Source organism: Corvus moneduloides, chromosome 3 (assembly GCF_009650955.1).
Source record: "Corvus moneduloides isolate bCorMon1 chromosome 3, bCorMon1.pri, whole genome shotgun sequence".
NCBI lineage: Eukaryota > Metazoa > Chordata > Aves > Passeriformes > Corvidae > Corvus > Corvus moneduloides.
Window position 1 is genome coordinate 24,225,707 of NC_045478.1, and position 19,092 is coordinate 24,244,798.

A 19,092-nucleotide genomic window follows, 5' to 3' on the forward strand; every position below is an offset into this window, starting at 1 on the left:
CAAGTGCATATCACTTTTTTTTTTCCCTTTTTTGACCACCTAAGGAGTTTGTTAGTCTGCACTACTGAAAATTAAATATCAACTTTGCAAACTAAGTGAAAATACTCCAAATGAACAAGACAGTTGAGAAACTGGAGATTAGATTAAGTAATTCTGTGTTTTTAAGATTTTCTTTGCAAACAGAAGAACCAGAAGAATTTGTTTGCAAGTTCATGGTCTGAGAACAGAATCTCATTCCCCTTATAATGTTAAAAACTTTTTTTGAACTCAAAAATCAATCTAAAATATAATCTTAATTTTGAATTTACTTATTTATTAGAGAAAATTACTACTGAAACATAAATATGTAGCTGTTATAGTTTATTAAATATGTCATTTAGAAGCCAAAAAAGAATGGAAATTATTTTCACAATGTGTGAGAAGAGATTTTGAGAATTTATTAGCACAAAATTCCCGAAAAATCAGAGGAACATGATACTTCTCTGAATTTGATCCTGTGCATCCTTCAACTCAGTTGTCTGAAAAAAAATAACTATTATTCTCATTGTCTTCCTATGAAATCTAACCTGTGTGGTGACAGTAAGTGCAACTGAACTGTGTTTAATATAGAAATAACATGATATTTGGCTTTATTTTGATATGTGACATTTTAGAGTCTGTTGTTCCAGATACTTAATCATGAAACAATATCTGATATTATTGGCTGAGACCCTACCCCTTCTAGGGAAATACAATTTTCTTACAGATAATGTTGATCACACATTTTGATACAGACTTTTAATTTTATGGCCTAAATCTTTATGTATCTAATATTCATCACTCAAATAGAAATGCCTTACAGATATTAAATGCACAAATAAAAATTTTGTGTTTCATACTTCACACAATTCCAGTCTTTTGCAGCTCAAGTTTTAGTTGAAGTAAATATATTATTCCTAAAAAAGCACATGGAAGTCTGAAATAGATTTTACACTTTCACAGGAAATTGTGATTGCTGTGCCATATTTTTCTTTCCTGGAAATAAGTTCTATAGTCTTGTATGTTCCTTGTTTGTCCTGTGCCCTTGAGTTTTACTACATTTGACTTTTATCAGGAATGAAGATAATGAACTCCATTCTAATTCTGAGTGAAAACTGTCAAGGTATGAAGTATAGTCTTCATAACAAATGATGAAAGAGGTATCAAACTAAAAAAAAAATCAAATTAGCAAATAAAGAATTATTTAATAGTTGCAAACAATGGGGCCTCCCTAAAGTAGTTCTTTTGTGTACTGGAATTTATAATTTTGGAAAATATCTGAATGTGCTTTAAAGATTTTCAGGAATTTCTCTCACAGAATTTACAAATTTTTATATTCTACCAATATAATCAACTTGCAAATGATGCTATGATGACTTTACATGGCCACTAGGAATTTCATGTGTGGTCACTATGTGGAACTGTAATGTTCCAAATAATCATCAAGATATTGTCATTAACTTCAATGGTTTTGGTTTTGCTGCAAGTTGACTAGTATCATTCCTTTGGTCAACCAGTCTGTATGCCACAATACCATAAATGTATCCGTGTCTGGAAAATTCCTTTGAGTACAGGTACTAAATAGCTGTGATATGCATCCACACAAACTGCTTGCTTCAGCATTAAGTGAAGCATAATGCCTCATCTCAGTAATTCAAAGAACCACATATAAACTGCTGATCACTAATTTGCGAATCCAGTGTTCAGATGCAACTTAAGCAAATCAAAGCTTATTTCTGCAATTTCTCACCTTTCTCACTCTTGAATAGGATATGAAATTTAAAAAGATATGCTCCAAGATCACTGTTATTAAATAAATAAGCACCTAACAAAGACATAGTAAGTAAATTGCTTATAGATATCAATGGACTTGCTGAATTCTGTGAATATAAATTTGAGGTTCACTTCTTGTCATCAGGAATTTGCATTTTGGAACTCAGAATTCCTGTATGCTGAAAGTATCAGGGCCACAGGCTTAGATCTGTATGAATAAAGTTACTTTTACGTATTTTTCTGAGTTACAGAAGCAGTTATAATAGTGGCTGCATAGCAACACTAATAAATGTGCCTGTAATATAGCTCTTTCCATTGCTGGTCGAATAGCATACAGAATTTAAAAAGACAATGATCAATCAAAAACCTTTAAATGAACTTTTAATATAACTGTTAGATATCGTAGTATGCTATGTATTTATCTTCAAAAGAATCTAATAACTAGGTAAAAAACTTTTTTCTGCTAGATGCTTACAGTTCTCAGAACACTTTGTATACACTGCTTCTTTGGTCTGATGATGCAAATTATAGAATATTCTATCAGAATGTCATAAAACAGTATGCAAAACCCACTCCTAATTTACTTTCTTTGATATACCTGATATTAAGAAGCAATATTACCTTCCCAAAAGCAAAGAGAAAGTTGAGAGCAGAATCAAACATTATTCTGAATCCTCAAATCTCTGTTATTCTATTCATTCCATAATACTAGCCCAGTTAAGTTAGAAAATTGGTTTAGTCAGAACAGGTTCAAAAATCAAAAGAATGCTCAAGAGAAACCAAACAAATTCTGGTATCTGGGGACAAACTAGGAAACTTAAATATTCAGAGACTCTGAAATACGTTATTAAACTAGATTGTATGTGAACAGTCAGTAATAAAGGGAAAACATGGTAAATGTTAAGTCCAAGCAATACAAAAAGGAACAAGGATTTCTTAAGTGCATACTTTTCAGAGCTTAGCTTCTGCTATGCAGTACAGAAGAAAACACATCAATTTCAAGGGTGATAACCCTCTCCCTGACCTTCTTCCACTCACTGTTTGCTAAACACTTTCTTGGCCCCGCTGTGGCATAAGACAAATATGCCTTACTTACATAATTATGTCCATGTCTACATTTATCTCAAATTCTGTCCAAACCTAACTGCCATTGCTGGCAGAAAGAAAATCCTTGTTGGCACATTCTGACAATGTGAATGCCCATTAGTGTCCATTTCAGAAAGCTCAGAACTGGACAACCCAAGAATTTCTTGACAGCTGGACCAAAAGCTATCAGGCCTTCTTTTGTGAATTCCTCCCACCCTTATGCAGCTAACGGAAATGTATTATACTTTATTATATTACAAGCATCAAGCTGTTCTTTCCATTTTGGTGATGGTGTATATCAAAATCCAAGCTGTCCCTTTCAAAACTTCATGCTTCAAACACCAGCCTAGAAAATCTTTATCTCAATGAGTTACTGCAGAGAGGTCAGATTCTTGTCAACAGCTAGTAAGTTGCATAGATACACTGACAGGATCAGGACCTGCTAAATTAAAAATGGCATGTTTATGATTCACACCTGCTTTAACATAGGGAAAAAGAAAAGACTACTGCACTGAAGAGCCACATTGAAAATCAAATTGCATGAAAGATCTTAATCTGGACCTATAAATACAATATGTTACTTGGAAGAATATATTTTCCTCTCTGCTAGTCTGATTCTTATATTTGAATTTATTAGAGATCTTCATGATAGAGAAGCACTGCAAAAGACAGTCAATTGTTCTCTAGCCCCCTTAGCAGTGAATCCTTTTCAGCTGCCAAGAACCTTTAACACTTGAAAAGATATGATAGAGTGGTGTTAGAAAAGGAGATGGCGATTAAAAGTAAGCTTATGTTCTCATACATATTCCATCATCTTGGTACAGCAGTAAGGTAAAAGCTTACAAAACGAATGATGCTGACCTGTGCCATACACACTAATTCAAGGTAATAGAGCTAGATGACACTATTAAAATATTGATTGCATAAAACAAGATTTTTACTGAAAATTAATTCTAATCCCTAAATTTAGAGAGATAGATAGAGAGCTAGATACATACGTACATACATACATAGACAGATACTTATGGACATTTTTGGCCTAAACCTATATATCAATATTCAGCATATATTCAGCTTTTACTAAAACAAACCTGACTTCAGCTGACAAATTCAAGCAGCATGCTGAGCAAACACTCATTTCCAGACTTTTTATTTTTTCATTCATTTGTATATTAAGGAAAATATCTAAACTACCACTGAATTAATAAATGAGATTTCAAGACCAAGCTTATAAATCACTGGCCACAAATGCAGTTGAATTAAACAGTCACATTTCTAAAACACACCATTTGGATAGCTGATTCCTTTGTTCATTATATTAAAAGGAATACAATCAAATAACAGGAATATTTATTCTTCCTACCATTGTACATATTAGGAATGAAACAAAGCACTCTTTGATTGGACTTGCTGGTGGTTGTGAAAATAATTACATTTGGTATTTATTCTATGACATGCATATAAAGGATTAGTTAAATTATTAATTCTCATCTTTTCTACAGTTACCTCTTGCATATTTTACTGTTTTGTTAACCATAGGTTGCTGCAACCAGTTTAAAAACCTACAGTCCTGAAATAACAAGAAACACCACGCAGTAGCCCTTAACAATACTTACAATTAATTACGTTGTGACCAGAATGAAATTTTTCTAAGGCACTGACCAATTATTTCTTTTAAACTGAGTTTGTGTATCTGACTTGAAAAACAAAACAAAACCAAAAAGCAAACAAACAAAAGAGCAAAACAAGCAAATAACAAATAAACAAAGGGAAAAAATTCTGAGTAATCAATCTGACCATAGCATACAAATTCAGTAGACCACTCAGCTTGGGTAACTGAACTCTTACATTCTTGATGTCTAACACAAAAACATCCTAAAATAAATGACAAAATTATATTATTCGCTTTAAGACTTGTGTGTTTTTGAAGGCTGTGAAAGAAACCTATGCACTGCCTAGATTAGACATAGACTTAGGTTTGCAGGAGCAGACTGTCCAGATCCTTCCCATGAAAATAAAGACATACATAGAAAGAACTTGCAAATGGACAGGGCAAAAGAAAGACATATTGTTAAAAGGAAGAAAATGTTTCAAGGAATAAAAAAAATCTTATTATTTTCATTATCTGGAAATATTTACGATTAGAATAAGGTGTCATCAGTGGCTGAAGATGTTATAAGGTATTTATGAATTTCTGTAAAGTTACTTCAAAACAAGACACTGTGGAATACAAGATATGTGATCAAGTGATAGCAAACTAAATATATCTTACTGAAGTAAAGTTGTTTTCCCTAACATAGTGATCTAAACCCAGGCATGCTTATAGCATTTATACTGGTGAAAATATCTTTGTAAGTAGAAAGACTTATCCATTTATTCTAAAATATGATATGCAATTTGTAGAGACATAATTTTTATTGTGAGTAAATAATTTAGTAGTGACTTAAAGACACTCTCCTCTGTTGCTCCCTGGAATTTCTTCTGGGATGAAGGGAATGTTCCAAAATAATTCTCACTTCCTAATGCTGTAATGAAGACTTTTTATATAAGGGTTCTGCAGAATACTGGAATGGTTAGTTTAGAGCAGTTTCACCTACTACTCTAATTTTTAATGTATGTAAAAGGTAAGGCTAGATGAAACACTATTAGGTCCACTTTGTGTCTTCTACCCCTGCTGTAGTCTGCTGATGTAGGAGCTGAATTTCAAATTTGGACTTGATGTGGTCAACAGCTCCTTATTGTGAAAGGATATTCTTCTGTTAATATCTATAGTTGGAAAACTAATTGTCTTCACTCTAATTCCTAACTGTCTTCTCACTAAAGAAGTAATTATATCATAGACTCATAGAATATGCTGAGTTGGAAGGGACACAAGAGGATCATCAAATGCAACTCTTGGCCCTGCACAGGACACCCCAAGAGTCCCATCACATGCCTGAGAGAATCCTCCAAACACTTTTTGAACTCCGTCAGGCTTGGTGCTGTGACCACTTTCTTGGGGAGCCTGTTCAGTGCCCAAACACCCTCTGGGTGAAAAACCTTTTCCTAATATCCAATCTAAATCTCCCCTCACACAACTTCAGGCCATTGCCTTGGATTATGTCACTGGTCACCTGAGAGATCAGAGCCTGTCCCTCCTCTTCCCCTCATGAGGAAGCTGTAACTGCAATGAGGTCTCTCCTCAGTCTCCTCTTCTCCAGGCTGAACAGACCAAGGGACCTCAGCTGCTCCTCATATGGCTTCACCTCAAGGCCTTTCACCATCCTCATGGCCTTCCTTTGGAAACTTTTTAATAGCTTAATGTCGTTTTTAGGAGTTGATTGTCCTGCTCTGCTCTGCACTGGTATGGCCTCACCTTGAGTACTGTGTGCAGTTTTGGGCACCACAATATATAAACTAAAGTGGTCACTTTATATTTAAGAAATTAACTGTTTCAGGGCTAACACTCACTTACTGGGTGTTTGCTTAGGAAAGGTTTTAGTGTTCTTTGTTCTAACAATTTATCATTCTTGTTTCTCCAGGAACAATGAGTACACAGCAACTTTCTCTATGCTTCCTACTCAAGTAATACTTTCATAGAATCATAGAATGTTTCAGTTTGGAAGGGATCTTAAAGATCAATCATCTAGTTCCAACCCCATTGCCATGGGCAGGGACACTTTTCACTAGACCAGGTTGCTCAGAGTCCCATCCAATTCATCCCCCAAAGATTTAAAACAAAGCTCATTTACTTAAATAATTCTCTTGAAATGTTTTAAATGTTTTAGGACCAAACAATAAATCTGGTTCCCAATTACAAGAAATGAAAAAAAAAAGATCCAATACAAGGTGAAATATGAAAAGAGGATTTGAAAAATTTTTGCCTTATGAAAATTAGTACAGCTTTCACAATTTCAAAGGCTGATAGCTTTTGCTTTTCCTGAATACTTATATCTAAAACCTTATTAAAAGTTCCAGTGTCCTCTGATGAGTAGGTATAATTTCAGTTAATGCTAACTGGGAATGATATACATGTAGCAGGAGAAAAGAACTCTATGGCTGTATACATGTAGGTAGCCACGAATTTTATTATTTTGGGGTTTTGTTTTGTAAAATAAGAATATGCCACAATCTCTCTGGGTTTCCTAGAAATCTGATGAAAAATCAGAACAACTGTGGATTTTTATTGTTAGTTTTGACTGGCAGCAATTGATTACTCAAAAAAATCCCTTCATAAACAAATACATTCCCATTCCATAAAAGAGCAGGAAATATACAAAAGGACATTTTGATTTATAGAAGCATTACTCAAATACTAAAATTAGCACAACTATAAATTACTTCCAATAAAGCCATTATTAAATTTTAATCAGGGCCACAGAAAACCTAACGAATTTCTATAAAAAATAGTAGGAAAAAAATGACCTACTTGGAAATGAAATAAAAAGTGTGCCCATCAATTTTAGTTCTCTGAGGACTTGCTAGTTTTTAAAATTTTTTTGAACAAGAACTGAAAACCATTAAGTATCATGATCAGTTGGGTACATCCCATATACATCTGAGCAGGATCCAAGTCCTGCTTTCCCCTTTGATGCACACATTAATCCTGAGTCTTTGGGCTCACAACAGTGATGTGTTCTTTATACATTTGATCTTAGTGTTCTACTACTTTTTACAAAATGTTTGAATACAAACTGACCCAGAATGATTGACCATTTTTCCTGGTAATTAGAATGCTGATACAAATCCTGTTAGAGCTGCTTAGCTCATCTTATTAAATAAAGTAGCCTTAAAAGCAAATATTGAGGATCCCCACTACGAATATTCAGACATTCAAATTTCAGTGAGAAGACGAAAGAATTGAACGGAACCCTCTTATATTACACCTGAAAGTTACATCTGCAAAGCATTTTATCTAGAAATAATCAAGGGAAAAACAAACAATGCAGGTGCACAGGGCCAGGAGTTGGATTCAATGATCCTGATGGGTCCCTTACAACTCAGCATATTCTATGATTCCATGACTATTAATCTAGTTCTCCTTTCTTTTCTTTTGCATTTATCAAAAGTTTCTGATGTGCTAACATAGCATTGCATGTTGAATATCTTTGTGGTTTTTTACGAAGACAACCCTTTAGCAAAATGACATTTTATTCCAAATTTTAGATTGACTTCTGAACCAAAGGTATTTATTTTTCAGATGCTGCTTCAGACATTAGGTGACCAAATGATCAGAGACTTCGGAATTCATAATCAAATACTAGTAATATCTGCACAGAAAAGTATTTCTTTCTCTGTTTTTTTCTTGATCTGAAAAGGTGACTGCTCAATATAAACCTTTAAATTCTTGCTGTGGGAACTTGCTCAGTTTCTGTATTCGATCACACAGAGAGACATACTGTACTCTACTACTACCCCTGCAGAGACCATATAGCCACATAAGAAACAAATTTTTTCTTTCCTGCCAGACTAACAGAATAGCTAACTGAGCTCTGAATGCTCAACATTGCTACCTTGACCTGTCCTGAGGTGCACTTCTAGCACTGGCGTTGAAATATTAGCACCACTGAAGTTCAATAGACACTTTAACAGAGCACAGTTTTGAAACTGGATATTAGGAGACAAGCAAAAGTATAAATCTAAGTGATTTTACTTGTTAACAGAACAGGGTTTTTTCAGGAGTCACAGGGATAATAAAACTGATACAGTAAAAGACAAAAATTTAAAATGTTCATTGTGTGACTTTCTAGAATAAATGTGTACTTCTTCACGCTTCACATGGAATTATACCTTCACTATAGGTAAAAGAGAAAGGCTGGAGGAGGAAAACAAGTTGGCCAACTGTGGAGGAGGAGTTTCATCCCCAGATGAAAAAAGAAAGAGAACTTTGTCAAAATAGTAGATTCTAAAAAAAAATCCTGCAGAAGTAATGTTCATATTTTCATTCTACATCGCCATTAGAATGATTGTATTAAAATAACCCCTAAAACATACTTGCATATAAATATTTGAACTGTACAGGGAATTAAAGGAAAACACAGGACTGTCTTGTGCCTATAGTCAGATTAATATTATGAGCTGATAATCTAGTCTTTCAAAATTCTGTGCAGCTTTATATTTTCTTTATAATTTTTTATCTCAATCTGAAATAGGACTTATTAAAAATCATCCATGTTTATTTACTTATGTGTACTTCTTTAAAATATTAAAAACAACATTACCATTTTTAGACATTAATTATGAACTCCATGAAATAGAAAAGCTAACTCCATTGTCAAGAAAATTCTTGAATGGCCTTTGAAAAAAGAGAGCATGCTCATATTCAAAAGTTATAAGGATTTACTTTGTGACCTTCATCAAAGCACTCATCAGACTGTCAACTCATCATATTACTTTTAAAATACTAGATTATTCTTAGCAATATCTATTTCCAGTTAAAATCATGTGCAATGCAAGCACAGGTACCAAATTTACTATTCTATTGTATTTTAAGTTTTGGAGAGATGTAATAATACAAATACATTTGAATTAAATATGATTATGTGAGGTAATCCACTATGTTTATAATCCACACCTCTGTATTTTATAATGAAGTTTCTCATAAAACATATAAAAAGTTGATATACAGCAGATTTTGCCATGAAAATTCTTAGATTACCACCAGTGATTTACCAAGATGACTGCTGTGTTTTCTTGTAGCTCTGGGATTAAAATGTTGGGTTTTGCAATTACAGAAATTAGTTGAGAGAAAATAATTTGAAGGAAAGAACTGCAAGGCATAAATATATGCACACATAAACAGGAAAAAATATGTTATCTTCTCTGGTTTTATCTATTTCCAAGCAGGGAAATTAACTCTTACTTTTTTTTTTTGTCAACTAAATTTCAGAACTAAGCTGAAATAAATTAAGAAATTCCACACCAATATTAAACCCCACATTTTAAAAATGCTATCATGAATTGCCAGGTTGATTTGTTAGATGTTGCTAATTTGTGAAAGCTGCTTTCCAGCAATTTCAAATGTCACTTCATTTAAAATTTCAGTTTAATACATACCACTTGTACAAGGCTTGGTAGTCAGGAAAGAAAAAAAAAACCAGCAATCAAGCAAAAAGAATAATGTAAAATATCTGTTTCCCTTTCTATGTACATACTTTTTCTGGGTAAGTTTCAAAAAACAAGGAATCTTACTTTTGTATTCCAGGTGAAAACCAGCTGCTGCCACACTAATGTCAGAGTGAAAATGAAGGTAAAGTTGATTGGAGGTGCTATTTAGCAATGCTGGCACAGTTGTACCTGGAAAAATAAAAGTTATGGAATAAACTATAGTATGCTGATCAGAGTTTTATATTGAAAAAACATAATCAGGACTGAATCAGACAGGCTTATTTTCCTCTCATTACATACATGGGAATCTCAAACATTCTGCTGTGCTCTCCCTTGATTTCTCCTAAGTTGCAAGAAAGTTTGATTACTAGTCATAACAATAAGAGGCTATGCAAGTACAATCAAACAAGATCCCGTCATATTTAGAGGAAACCTTATTGACTTCGACAGAAAAAAAAGAGATGTAAACAGAAAAGAAAAAAAAATCACATAAATAAAGGATTTGATTATGAGAATAAGCTCAACTGCCATTTGCCTGTTTCCCCACATTTCTGTAAAACCAGAAGTACAGAACAAACCAGTCCAGATTTTTTCTGTGTACTCCACATCTTCTTTCCAAAATAATATTTCAACCACTTATGCTAATTCAGAGGATATGACAGAAAATGAAGAAGCAGGTACAATACATTTTTTAAAAAAATACATTAGCTTTTCCTAATTCAAATATTTATAATAAAACTGTGTGTGCTACACAACAAGCTTATCACTAACCCTGGATACATTCTTTGCCACTGGAATTACTAAGTCTGACAAACACTGATTTTATTACCACATGATACCATGTAACTCATATTCTACTGTCTAAAGCTGGAAGATCTACTGAGGCTAAAAAATTACATCATTTTCTATGATTACCCTCAAAGACAGTATCAAGTAGCTAATGAACTTCAATGGTGGATGCATGAGAAATATTCTCATTTCCTGTGGGGCATTTTCTGTTTCTATAGTAACTGTGAGCAGCCTAGCTATGAGCCTGAAACTTGGGCTTAAAAAGAAATGCTGAAAAGAATTATCTTCCTAAGTCTACAATCTAAACTAGGAACTGGCAAATGCTTTTAATCTAAAACTGAATTAAATAAAATCTTAATATGAACAGAGGAGCTGAAAGATGACAAGCTGGCCCTTAAGGAAGGTGTTTACTGTCTGACATGGAAACTCTAAGTATCGAAATTCAGACAGTACAGAGCACTCACACACATACTGTGTGATGTACTGGTGTACAGAAAACAGTGAAGCATCTTCCAGGAAGAAGGACTTTTCATAGTATCTGTTAAGGAAATCTCCCAGTCTGACCATCCAGACAGGGTGGTCACACTCCCACCACCAGAGACTTTCCCTGCAGGGACCTAAGCCCCTTCACAGCTGTCAGAGACTGAAATATTATGATTTATGACTTAAACATTTTCATAAAGGACTTCTAAAACTGTATTACAAAAGCTGCAGAGAAGACTACTGCACCCTGAATGGGGCCCTGACTGAGGCCTTACACTGCTTGCTGATGAAGATAAGATAAAGTAACAACTCAGGGCTGGGGACAGTCACAAAGCACAGGCTTAACACCTCCAAGATGAGGACCACAGCCCCAGGGCTATCAGCTGCCAGGCTCACACAGACCCTCCACCAAAGGGGAGGGGGAGGAGAGGCTTTGGGTGTGTGTTGGAAAAGCCTCTGGTCAGAGGCACAGTGACTGCCCATCCTCCACTGTGCAGAGGAGCCCAGCTGAGGGGTCCTCACTGTGGGGGAAGCTTATCCACAGCAGAAGGGGGTGACATGGCCCATCACAGGGGCCCCGCTCAAAGGGGTCTCCAGACCCTGCACCAGAGCAACAGAGATGATGCAACAGACCCTCAGTGTTGCAAGGGACAGTGTCAAGCCAGCCCCTGCAAGAGAGACACATGGGCGTTTCCACCTGGCCCACAGGGTATTTTAATCCACGGGATTCTGTACTCTCTGGCGTTTGGTGGCGTGTGGTGGCATGGCCACAGTGGCGACAGGGGACCCTCACCACCAGCAGACCAGATGGAGGGGAGCAACGAGACGTCGTTGGGACCCTCGGGTGGGTGATATGCTTCCATCTAACCCCTGTCACCTATCCCTGTCCTCCCCCACCCCCCATACACACTTCTTTTTTCCATTTCTTTCTCTCTTTCTTTTCTCTTCCCTTCTCTTTGCCTCTTTTGCTATTAAATAAAATACATCAATTTTTTGGCATCAACATCTAACCTCATTTGGTTTTAATCTCGTTTCTAGGAATATTTTGAACCTTCTAAGTTCTTTCCAGTTTATGCACAGAGACTTCTTTGCTTTTCTGAGTTTAAACCGGATCGTAACAACAATGGCCGGCTCCAGTGATCCAATGGGTCCCTGTCTCACTCCCTGCACACTCCACTTGCACAGTCAGACCAGGTTTCCACACCTATTCCTGCAGCAGAGTCTTGGATATCTCGTTCCATAAAGCCATTTATTCACAGTGCAGTTACACCGAAACCGCTCAAGCTGGTGCTTCCAAGGAGAATCCCAACTAAGAAATCCCTGGGCTTTTATACTACCTTCATAGTCTCACCACTCACAAAAGTCTCTTCCTCCCAAGTCCTCAGCTCCTCTCTGTGTCTCTGAGTGTCCTCTCACCAACCTGAGCCACAGGTCCCTGGGCCCTTTGTTGTGCAAGGTGTTGGCAGTTCAAGGCCTCTTGCCTCAGGCTGTACCAGCCAGAGCTCCATGAGCAGCTTGAACTGCAGCTGCTCACACAGCTACTGGCACCAACTGTTCTCCTCAACAGTATCCATATAGAATTCGAAATACATTTCAGGATGTTTAAGGTGTCCTGTAAGAATGAGGATGTTGGCTCATAATGACTATTATACTCTTTAATGAACAAAACTGACCTGGCAGTTATGTTCCTTTGTAGGATCTGGTAACATTTAACACCAGTCTTTTACTTCCTTAAAGGGTGTATTCAATAAGAGGAAAAGTTAGATCCTATTGTACTGTGGGAAATAAATGAGGCTAGTTTTTAATTCTCATGATTGCCATGTTCAATGACATCATTCAGGCTGGCTATTTGTCACAAATAGAACCCCCAGGGACTGATACTGGTCCCCACACTGCTTCAACATGTTCAGAAATTATTTGGGTAGTGTGATTGAAAGCACCCTTGCCAAGTTTGCTGGTGACACTAAACTGAGTGGAGGGGCCGACATGTCAAGAGCGACCTGGAGAGACTGAAAGAGTAGACTAGCAAAAACAGTATGAACTTTTACAGAGACAAGTGCAAAGCCCTGTGTGTGTGTTAAAATAAGCAAAAGAGCCTGCTACAGGCTAGGATTTGTGTGACTGGGGAGCAACCTTGCTGAAAGGACCTGGTACTGTTGCAGTGGACAAGCTGAACATGAGTCAGCAGTGCACTGCTGCAGCAAAGAAGGCAAATAGGTTCCTGAGCTGCATACAGAGGGGCATTACTAGAAGAGATAGAGAAATGATCATGTCGCTCTTCTCAGCACCTGTCAGGCCATATGTGGAGTATTGTGCCCCATTCTGGTCCCCACAATGCAAGAAAGACAAGGACACACTGGAGAGGGTCCAAAGGAGGAGCATGAAGATGATCAAAGGGTGGAGAATCTACCCTGTGAGAAAAGACTGAAGAAGTTAGGTCTCTTCTTTCTGTAGAAGAGAAGGCTCACAGGGGACCTCATCACAGTATTCCAGTATTTAAAGGGCTCCTCACTTCAATGGGAGCCGCAAGGAGAAGACAAGGGGCAAGAGGTCCAAGATGCACTGGGGAATGTTTCATCTTAACATTAGAAAGAGTATTTTTACAGTGGGAACAACCATGCCCTGCAGCAGCCACCCAAGGGACATGGTAGAGTCACCATCACTAGAAGTTTTGCAGATGCAGCTGGACAGTGCTGGACAATATCATCTAGGTTCCCCTTCTTACAAAAGGTTGAACTACTGATCTTGTGAGGTCCTTTCCAGCCTGGATTGTTCTATGATTTTGTGATTCTATGATCTAACTGGAATTCTATTGTTCACTTGCTAACCTCTGCCTTTCCTGGGATTAGGTATATGAAGCATGGAAGATATGTTTCAGGGTGGTAACCAGATGTAGTGTCCTAATTGTTTGGGACTTCCTTTACTGTCAATAGACAGAAATGGTACTCAGAGGGCAGGAGCAGGTATCATTGATGATAGCTTAAGTGTAGGTATCTCCATGGTAAATGTCTAATGCTCATGTAGACAGATACCATGTTAGTCTACTGGAGTCTTACAGACTCCTTAAACTTTTGATTAAGAATCTGTAGTCTGGAAAATTGGCAATTCTCCTAGAAGGCAGTAAATGCATGCATGCCTCCCCTAAAGCCTTAAAAAGGAATGAGGACTGACAGGTTTTCTACTTAAATGTTCCATTACAGTATTGTTACAGAAGATTGTGTCCCTTTCAACTATCAGCAATGGCAACAGAGTAAGGTATCTCATTCTAGAGGGGAACACTACAGTGAATGTGTGATAGTCTTTGTGCCTATCTAAGAAATTTCCAGACCAAGAATGGAGATCAATGGTCATTTTTAGCATTTCTTGGATTAGCACAAACATAGAGCATGGATCACACTCTTACCTAATTTCTTTCTAAATTTATCTCCCATCATAAGAGTAGATTCTCTAGATGTCAACCTCAATGACTACTGTATTTTTATTCTCTCTATAAACACATATATATGCGTGTATGTGTTCAAAGGAATGATCTGCTTTACACATCATGCAGCTAATGCTATATAAAGAGGGTTGCACTGAGCACACAACAAGCTCAAACAGGTAATCTCAGTCATCCAGGAATTTTGGAAGTAGTTACAGAATCGCCAAAAAGAAACAGACTCACCAAAACCAAACAGACTCAGTGAATTCACCTTTCCAAGTCAACTCTGTGACATAGTTAGCACAGTTTAGTCAGTTCTTAGTAATTGTAGACTTTTACCTCTTGAATGTATATTTAGAAGACAGAGGAATCCACAGAGAGTGAATCAGAAGACAATGGTTTCATACATAATTTAGTAAAAGAGAAATTTTACCACTTATGAAATCATGCCTGGAATTCAGTTTCAATGTCACATTATTGGTTCAGTTTTGAGAACAGAAAATTTCATGTCCTTTTTACATATTCTTTCCCATGCAGAAAATAATTATTCATTTTAGGTCTGATGTTCATTATACACGAGACAAATCCACAATAAATCTACACTAGTTTATCTCCAATTAAATATTTCTAATATAAAAATTTTTTTTCAGTTTCCCTGGAAAGCAGGAAGGCTTTTAAGCTAAAGCAAAATGACACACTTCTTTTTTGGAATAAGGAAATGTTTTGAGTCTTTAGTATTGTTGAATAGAATATTGTTAAATGCATCATTTCATCTGTTCTTTATCCAATGGATCCAATATATATGCCACATAATTCACTTCCAAAAGTTGATCAATTTTCATAATTTAATTTTCCTTATTGCCAATTTAACATACAGCCTTGTTATTAGCATTTAATATAAAATGTTATAATCTCTTGGTCTGGCTGGGATAGAGTTAATCCCTGTAGCTGGCATGGTGCTGTGTTTTGGTTTTGTGACCAAAATCATATTGATAACACAGGGTTGTTTCAGGTATTGCTGAGCAGCACTTACACAGCATCATGGCCTTCTCACACTATCTCACTAGTGAGGAGGCTGGGGGTAGCCTGGGAGGGGACATGGCCAGGACAGCTGACCCTAACTGACCAAAGGGATATGCCACACCTTATGGCACTGTGTTCATCAATAAGTTTTTCAGTTCATTTTTTATTTCCTTACTAATCCAATATACATCTATACTTTTAAAGTCTGTGAAATCATCAGAGAGGCAAAAATCCACCTGCTTTAGCTACACCAGAATCAGATCAGTAATCATGAGTCTGGGTAATTATTCATGACTTCATCCCTTTCTCTTGGTTTGGTTTGCAGAACACACTTTTTCTATAAAAAATTGTCTCATATAAAAGGAGAAAAAGTGTATGTGCTTGATGTACATTTTAAAAAACTAATTATCTGTTTTTGTTATATCCCAGTTGTATTAATTTGGTCTGTTCTGTGAGGTCGGGTGAGTTTGGATGAATATTGAATGCTTCATCTTTTTCATGAGAAAGGGAGGCTAATAAGGATAAGTTAAGTCAAAGCTATAAAAGGAAGCTCCTTGAATGTCAGTACCAATTTATATCGCTGTATCTCCTCCATGGGAGGGGTAGGAAAGATAAAAGAAAGGATTTTTTGGAAAGTATTCTCAACTAAATTCCACTAATCAAAGTTAAACATTTTAGTGTCATATTTTCTTCTGAAAATCTCTTTGAATTTGAATATTGACATGTTTACACCACCTGAAGTCTCCTCCCAAAACCAAGAACATTTCATAATGGTATCAGAAATGATGGAATACATAGTCCTTGTCTATATGTGTGAGCAAATAAAGACATATTCTCTCACATACATATCTATATATAAAATTGTATCTTTAAATCATGGCATATCCTAACCTGAAAAGCTCCCAAGACGTGGTGCTGTCATATCTCCACCATCATATATTTCAAGGGAGTCCCAATTATGTTCAGTGGCAAAGCTGATGACCTGGATCTGTAAAACAGGACCACAGAACTTTTTAGGCCAACAAGCCATACACACTTTTAAATGTTCTAAAACCAACAAAATAAAAAGAGAACACGTACCAAAGAAAATAAAAATAATAGATCCAAACAAAAGATACCTCAGTGAAAAAAATCTAAATAAAACATGATTATTCACTCTTTAAATTGTTTTAACTCTTAGAAAATATGACACTAAGTAAGTAAAAAAAATTTTGCACGTGTTGCATAATTTTAAATGATTACTCAAAGTGTAAGTGAGCAGATAATCAAGATAGCTGCAGAACTCTCAAGGGCCTCTGTAATATCCTAGGAGACAGAAAGAGTTGGTATTTGCATATCAGATTGATGGATCAGGACCTGCTTTCAATAAACTACACAATTAAAACAGAAAACTCCTTGTTAATCATTTCTCATTCGTACCCCCATGTGAAAATAAAGTAACATAAAATAAAGCTAACCAAAGAACAATAATGAGAAAACCAAAGCACTAATGTTTCAAGTATTCCGCCCCCCAATTATAGGGTTACTAATTTATGAAATTTCTAGAGAAATAAACAAACAAAGTACTTAATATTCCATGCTTGACAGAATACAGACTTGCCTGAATACCTGATCCCTCAGTCACTATGATTTTCCACACACAATTCAAGCTGTTACCATAAGGTTCAGGGTAACCTGGTGAAAGAATAGTACCTCTGCGCTCAGTAAAATTCCCACTGCATGGCACTGAAAGAAAGTATTATCACAAATTATTACACAACTTAAATCTCTTTAAAGAACAGAGAAGCAGTAATAATTTTACTAAGATCAAGATCATTATAATAACAATTTGGTTTTGTAGCATAAACACATAGACAAGAAGCAATCGTCTGAACTTAGAAAGCTTCTTATCTAAAATATGAGTGATACCAAGCATAAGATACAAACTGCCTGAATAAACAATTCAGAAATTAACTTCATTTTTCATGTGTGCATCCTAGAACAGCCCAGCAACACAGCCTAATCATGTCTTACCTCGGAGTAACACAAACTATAAAGACATAACATTAAATACAATCATGACTGACAGAAATGATGTGAATTTACCCACAGCCTAAGACAATTCCAATATTGAATCTAGCCGATAAAGCGGTGTAGTATGTTAAATATCTTTACTGTTACACACTTGCTCCTTTAAGGTTCAAGGAAACAGAACAAAACAAAACACAAAAAACAGAATACACAGAAAATAGAATACCTACATTTATTTTTAGAACACTCTAATTAATTCTAGAGTAAATTCCTAGGAATAGCAATGACTTTTGGCTACAAATCCAAATTTGGAGAAGGTAAACATTTCAATATTTACAAAAAAAATTTTGGAATGCTAAACATTATTTCAGTGCAGGTCTATTGACAGACTAAAGAAAATTAGTTATACTTAACAATGCTATCATTATTCAATGTACATTATGCTTCTGCTTGAAAAAAGAAATCATTATGCTATGTGTGATAGAAATACACGACGAGTACTGTGTAATAAAACAGGTAAAGACACTTCTGGAGAATTTAATTCTGTCCTGTATTTCAGACTGTAGATATGTCATGAAAATAATGAATGTTCAAGAAAATGTGCATCACACTTGTTCATATAATCTAAGTCATTATATGAAACACTATACTGCCTATGAGCCAGCTGGTACTCAATTATTTCTTGATATGGAAAACTGCTCTTTTAAATTGGGCATGACTGATATTAATCGAAGGAGAGTGAATATATGGGTTAAATACTATTTTCTGAAACAGTTCCTGAATCCTAATTCAGAGACGTGTGACATAACAGACAACTTAAATGTAATTTCTTACCTACACAGCTTGGTACTGTGTCATTCCACTGAGCTAAGGCATTCGGTACAGACTGACATCGGATAGCTTTAGAGCCTTGTAGCAGATAGCCAGGACTACACTCAAATCGAACAACAGAGCCTGCTGAAAACTCAGAGCCAATTCTCCTTCCATATCTAGGTTCTGGAACTGAGCTACACTGTGTATCACTTGTGCGTGGAACAGCTGTATAAAGAGAGAAAAAATAAAAAAGTCATGAATACAAATGACAGTCATAATAAAAAAAACCCAGACCAATAAAAATGTTGATTGTTTCTTGTAGGACACAGCTTAATTCACGTTACTTGCTCTGCTCCTGTATTCTCTAAGAATGGACTAATGCTTTAATGGCTGTTAGCTAGAATATGGTTTTGGGCTGTGACTGTGTACTGTTATGTAAGTGCCATGGCACCTTGGAGACCATTTGACTTTGGATGCATGGCTTTAGACATGAGAAGATCGGTGGGTGTTTCTGCGGCCTTCTTCAATGACAGGATCCTATATCTACCACTTACTTCACTCAATAAATATGGGGTCTTTGGCTTCTCACT

General features: G+C 36.0%; 1 protein-coding gene across 2 annotated transcripts in view; it reads right to left on the bottom strand.

The window, feature by feature from the left end:
* CSMD1 (CUB and Sushi multiple domains 1) overlaps positions 1-19,092 on the bottom strand; it is a 1,116,713-nt gene that overhangs the window by 138,204 nt on the left and 959,417 nt on the right. For both annotated transcript variants that reach the window (XM_032104597.1, XM_032104596.1), the window contains exons 34-37: positions 18,524-18,727; positions 17,280-17,404; positions 16,571-16,667; positions 10,048-10,152 (exon numbers count right to left, since the gene is read on the bottom strand). In XM_032104597.1, coding sequence (XP_031960488.1) covers positions 10,048-10,152; positions 16,571-16,667; positions 17,280-17,404; positions 18,524-18,727 — 531 coding nt within the window. The remainder of the gene's footprint in view (positions 1-10,047; positions 10,153-16,570; positions 16,668-17,279; positions 17,405-18,523; positions 18,728-19,092) is intronic.